The sequence below is a fragment of the Metopolophium dirhodum genome, chromosome 7 (genome assembly GCF_019925205.1).
Source record: "Metopolophium dirhodum isolate CAU chromosome 7, ASM1992520v1, whole genome shotgun sequence".
In the NCBI taxonomy this organism is placed as follows: domain Eukaryota; kingdom Metazoa; phylum Arthropoda; class Insecta; order Hemiptera; family Aphididae; genus Metopolophium; species Metopolophium dirhodum.
Window position 1 is genome coordinate 38,384,633 of NC_083566.1, and position 6,656 is coordinate 38,391,288.

General features: G+C 29.7%; 1 protein-coding gene across 1 annotated transcript; it reads right to left on the minus strand.

The window, feature by feature from the left end:
* Window positions 1-59: 59 nt before the first annotated feature.
* LOC132948064 (DNA-dependent metalloprotease dvc-1) lies at window positions 60-2,975 on the minus strand. The gene is made up of 3 exons (XM_061018344.1): window positions 2,772-2,975; window positions 2,538-2,703; window positions 60-2,471 (listed from the first exon to the last, which is right to left on the minus strand). The coding sequence occupies exon 3, from the start codon at window positions 2,453-2,455 to the stop codon at window positions 872-874; it is 1,584 nt and encodes a 527-aa protein (XP_060874327.1). The 5' UTR covers window positions 2,456-2,471; window positions 2,538-2,703; window positions 2,772-2,975; the 3' UTR covers window positions 60-871.
* Between the last annotated feature and the right edge of the window lie 3,681 nt (window positions 2,976-6,656).

The window sequence follows — 6,656 nt, forward strand, 5'->3', positions numbered from 1 at the left end:
GTTTCAATCAAAATTTATTGATATAGCTTAAATTATTACCTATTAAAGGAAATAATAAGTAGTACAAATTCTGCCTGTGTATAAAATACAGAAAAAAACCCAATTTGAAATCGCTTTATTACAAATTTAGTATACAAGAAGTTGATTATACAAAATTATTTGAAAAAATTCAACCAATCCAAAATGGTATTCAAAATGGATCTCCTTTGAAAAATTAAGTTGTGCTACACATGCATATCATGGGAAAAAATCATGAAAATAAAAAAAAATATATATATATATATTAATATAATAACTTATAAAATGTTTATATTTTGTTGTCATATTTTATTCTTTCGATTTGCTAACCATCTCGCCAAATATCCTCTGGTACTCGTAATTATATCATGAAACTAATAAATAATAGGAAATATTATAAAAAAAACAATTATAAAACATTATAACAAAATTAATTAAATTAAATTTTTAAAATTAATTTTTGTTGAATTTTACATCGTTTATATGAAAAGGTTGGTTAATAAAAAAAAAAAAAAATAGTATCTATAAGGCTGTATATTTATATACATATAGATACAAATTTATTAATCATCTTTAAATAGACACACAGAAACCAAATAGTTTTTATATATTTTAAGTATTCAATTATTGGATTATTAATCTAAATTTGAAATTAGAAAATTAACACCTATGTCTATATGTGATTTTGCCTTAGTGCTTCCTATACAACTCACTTAAAATAAAATCAATTCATGTTTATTAATAAACATGTATTTATATTTTATTTTAGATACAATGAAGATAAAAAAAAAAAAAAAAACATCATGATGTAATATATTAATTATTGAGTATATAAAATAATGTATTATGATTATTAACATACTGATGAACAGTTATCTATATGATCATCCAATTCTATAACATTTTTAAATATATTTTCACAGCATGGACATTTTAAATTATTTTTATTATGAATTGGCTTTAGTGATTCTGTTGACATACAAATATCTAAATGTGTATTAATATTGCTGTCTTTGACCATTTTATCACAACATGGACAGTTTACATAATTAGTATCATCAGGAATATCCTCAGAGTCATTTTCAAATACATTTATCAACATTTTACAATTATTTAAATGCTCATTCATTAAGGATCTATCAACTGTATCATTGCAAGCTGGGCATTTACATTTATCATTAATTTCATCGCCAAACATCTCTCTCAACTGTTTACAATTTTGTAAATGATCATTCAACCAGTCTGTTAACTCAGGTTTATTGCAAATGGGACATTGAGAAATTCCATCATACAAATCACCAATATCATCGTCATCAAAATCATTTCCCTCATACAAATCATTCAATAAATATACACCCTGTTGAACATTTTGTTTATCGCATTCATTAGGTTCAGAAGACATTTTCGTATCAGAAACTTTCTTTGTGGAATTTGATTTGTTATCAAACTGAGGCTTTTGATCATTTTCTTTTGATTTAGAATATATTTCAGAACCATCATGATGAACTTTGTTTATTGGAGAATCCAATATTGTAATGAAATTTGTAATTTTATTAACAGGTTTAACATCCAACTGTTTTGAAACAGTTGGTTTTTTTTTTAATCCAAACCCTTCAGGTTCTTTGATTTTAATAAAAATTCCACTGCAAGTAGCTTGATGATGAGTCCACCACCTATCATATGGCCCCGGTGCACGATTCTTACACCTTCTTACATTTCCATAAAATGGCTTCTTATATTGACATGGCCCATTACATTTCCACCAATGTATTTTGTACACATTTACTTCTTCGTGAAAATCATGATAAATTGATATTTTAGTACCAGCTGCTGCATTTATTCTGTACATGTGTTTACAAAACTCTGGTCCATGTCCATCATGTCCATCTCTATTTTTATGATCTTTATTATTTGTAAGAAACAAATATGCATGAATCATTTCGTGTAGTAATGTTTCAACTAAATCTTTTCGAGGCCTGAGTTTCAACAGTGGTTCACTAAGGCTAATGGAACAAAACCCATTTTCATATCTACATAAACCAGCACAGACTGTCATCCTTTTGCTCCATTGTATCATGACTGAGTCCAATTTACTCCAAAAATACTGTCGATTAAATGCCAAAAATAGACCGTGTATGTCTGGATTTGGATCCAACATTTCCCAAGAATGGTCTACTACACTTTCGGTACCCTCTACATTTTTAGGACATGGCCGTTTAATTGGTCGAGATAAATTATCGACAGCATTACGCTTCTGTTTTTTAACATTGGTATTGATATCAGTCAAATCAATTACATTTCCACTACTAGAGCCGGCAGCCAAACTGTTGCTAGATTTTGTCACATCTATTATATTGAGTAGATCCTCGTTTTCTTCAAAATTGGCCAACTCGTTTTGCAATTGTAGAGCAAATAAATAATCGTTGCTTGTATCCATTTTAGTATATTATTCGCTACATAAAAAAATTAATGTATTTATGAACTAAATTAAATATTTTATTTTAATATTTATTACTTACCAAAGCGGTTCATAGAAGATTACCTATAATGTAGAACATCACTAAATATTTATTTCAATAACTGTCCGTGACCGAAATGCTGGGCCGTCAACTTACTGTGTACAGTGTAAAATTACCATTGAGGTTAGGAATAAGTACTGCCTATTGACCACTTAATACTGAAAGTCTGAAAAACACGATATATAAGTATGAAGACCAGAAGACATCAAGTAAGGTATAATACTAAATCCTTACTATAATAAAACAGTTATATTTAAACTTGATAGTTGATAAATAAGTTGTCTTTTGAAAACAGGCGAACATATGTTTTTATCACTTCTTACTTATCTATGAGACCAGTTGTAGTTGTAGATAAAGATAATAACACGGCTATAGATAGAATATTTGAATGGTTGTACAACCACGAGTGAACGAGTCGATATTTTGTGATCACCAATTGTTCTTATCTAAAATTGATTAAAAGTTACACTATAGCGCTATCTAGTTGCTTATATAAACTTCATCAATATTGTATTCTTATGGGAATATGGGAAATGTGAATATTATAATATTGTAGTTCCAATTAACAACCGCCGGGAGCGTTAGTAGTAGTTCACTTTTTCGTATGTTAGATAAGAACTCTCGTACACCGCGGTCAGACTTCTATACTACAAGGAACTCCTATACAATTTACATTGTTACAAGTGAAACTCAGCTGTGGATGGTCGCCATTTTGTTGGCTGGCAAAACATTTCATTTATACAAAATGTATTAGGAATAATATTTTTTTTAATGGTCAAATAAAATAGTAAATGTAAAATTACTTATATAAAATATTTTTTTTTGGTACTGGTCTAGTTGACCCCCACCCAGAAGGCAATTCCCCTGCCACTAAGGTTTAGTTGACGCCCGCCACTTACATCTCTCGTATTCTCGATGTTATAATCAATAATCAATGATACATTATACATTTATGATAGGTAATACAAAACAATTCAGGCGTACAAAATAAAAATATATAAATAAATAGTAATAGGTATAGTAAAAAATAAAAAATTATAATAAAATAAATCGTAGTCGTCGTATCATTTTTTTTTTGTTGTTCAGATGATGACGACTGAATAACTGAGGTACTCCATAATGTTATTTAGGGCACCCGCTATTATACCTATCTTATATCATTAATTTTACTGCACGGATTTTATCAAACATTATTCTTAAAATATCTAATTAGAGAATTTCACACGAATACCTAACGTATATGATCTCGTACCTTTTTTATCTACACTCTGCAGTCTATCAGTATATTATACATTTTATAACATACATTTTATAACATCGATCTATAATATTGATAGATAAGATATTTTGATCCACTGAATTGTTCTGTATAATCATAAATGTATAATGTATTATTGATTATTGATTATAACATCGAGAATACTAGAGATGTAAGTGGCGGGCGTCAACTAAACCCAAGTGGCGGGGGAATTGCATTCTGGGCGGGGGTCAACTAGACCAGTACCTTTTTTTTTAAACAACATGTTTAGAAATAATAAAATACGATACAAAATAAATCATAATATCATCTTATTTTTCATATGAAATATCATACAATTGCCAAACGACCTTGAAGCTTAAATTCATGGCGGGAGTTCGCTATCTAGTACTATATAGAAATCTGTGACCGCGGTCTAACATAGCGTAGATGTGCCCGATGTGCAACCATTCTATACACGGTAGAAGATATCTTCTGTGATTCTATCTAAAGCCGTGATCTATACTAACTAGATAAGGTACTCCCTTACATAGACCTATTAAGTTAGTTTATAGATCATGCTCCCTTAGATCATATACTGTATAATATATTGTATATTATGATGCAGCCGCATCCCACAATGCACAAATATAGACGACGCCAAAGTCCGTATATATATATAAATATACATCGTATATATATATATAATATATAGTATTTGACGACGCGCAGTCCATATCTTTATTCTTTATAGACGTCGTGCATCTAGGTTATAGGCACTGAACTAAATACATGGAACGCGTGCATTGATCAAAATATGAGCCTCATAGGAAGTCGCCATATGCATTCCGAGTCAAGGGAAAAGGAGGGCTATCAGAATCAGGGGAGTTTAAAACAGCAACAAACAAACTTAGGAATAATATTTTTCAGATATTAACAATTTCAGTAACAGTTATTATCTGGAAATTTAATTTAAGTATACATTTTTCACAGGAAATATAAATCTCGGGAACTATTAAAATCAGGTAAATATTTTTTAAGTTGTAACTGTTGAAAGCAGAGTTCACATGTTACACTATTAATTTCAAAACAAACGCGATATATAGTACACTCTATACTTACAAGTGTACTAAACAGTCGTTGAGTCGTACACCATGTGAATGAGTTAAACTCCTTTTAAACTATTTTTTTTTTATAATATAATTGTAAATAATATAATATACACTTTTGTTAGTTTGTGTTGTAATGTATAATCAATATGTCTGTATAATAAATACAACCAAGTTAAACACAACTTAGACCTTTTATTAAAATAGTGTTTATTGAACGAGAGCACTATACATAACGGTAGGTACAATACAAGTCAGAGAACTGTCTACTATAGACAATGCTTACTACTTAGTAATTACCCACTAATTATTATACTGATGGTTATAATAGTTGACAACGCATAAACACATCTGATAATGAATGTAAATAACTTGACAGTTTCTTATTTTCGCATATTATAAGTTAAAACTATAAAAGTACCTACATTTAATATTTTAATATATTTTGAATATAGTCCTTAAGCTTGTCTTAAACAACACCAAATGAAACTCGATTATTAATACCTAAATATCCATTTAATGCATGTGGTGTTTATAATTCAATAATCATTAAACTCTTGCTCAAATGAACAATACATTGTGTGACTAAAATTTTTCGAATGTAAATGATCGATGAATGTTCACCAATACATTTTTTTCCAATTTCTAAAATATTCATATTATATATTCTATAAGTAGTAACTAATATCTGAAAAATTCACTTAAAATACGAATATAACAAAGTATACATGGTATATTTATGGAAAACACGATTCTGAGTGGATATGGTCAGCCTAGGATATTTTTTATTTTCCTTGTTTCATTTTGTTTTTCACGATTATTTGGAAAAATGCTGAGAATTTTAAATTATGATCTACAGTTTCAATAATGGTTCCAATTTAATACTAGAAGCCATCCTCACTGCTGAACTTCACTGAAAATCGTCCTCACGAATAATTATTGAAAATTATAAGTTACAACAAAATAACTAAAACCGTTATTTTTCGTTTATACTTTATACGTTACATTTCGTATAAATTTGAACTTAAAATATCTACAAAAAAAAGTGGGCAAGTGGATGTCACTCTGCTGTACCTACAGTAGGTTATAAGTGAATCACTGTAATGGATGGTATTACATTTGAATTCAATGATATATAATATCATTGTATAAGAAAAACGATTCTGAGCTAAGACAGCGTATGTCAGCCTACAATATCTATCACTATAGGTTAGGTTAGATCATATTACGTGTTGCGTACCTATTGCTTAATAAGTGTTATAACTTATAATTAATACATTCATAATAAAACTTCGAACGTTGTCCACCAAAGCCGCTAGTAGTACAACTGAGCAGCTAAAGTGGTCCATACAACGGCTATACAATATGGTTTATAATAATTGATATGAACTATGGAGGCATAGACCTATTAACTAATGGATAGCGCTTAGAGAGAGAAACCAGTGGACGAGATACGAAAGAGAAAGAACAACGTTTGGGCCTAGCATGGAGGACCATTTACTTTAAGTTTTTCATACGTATTAAAATATTATAGACATGATATAGATTTAGAATACATGTAAAATACATAGCTGAAAAAAACATAAAGCAAATATGCCCAAACGCATAGTTCTTTCTCTCTCACTCTATATCGTCCCCATGAACAATAGGCAGGAAGTGTGTTAGGCGCACTCCATTAGTTTATAGGTCTATGTATGGAGGCACCTTACTATTTTTCAAATGAGAAAGCACCAGGCGGCGCGGCGGACGAAAACCGGTCGAAACTCGCGCAGG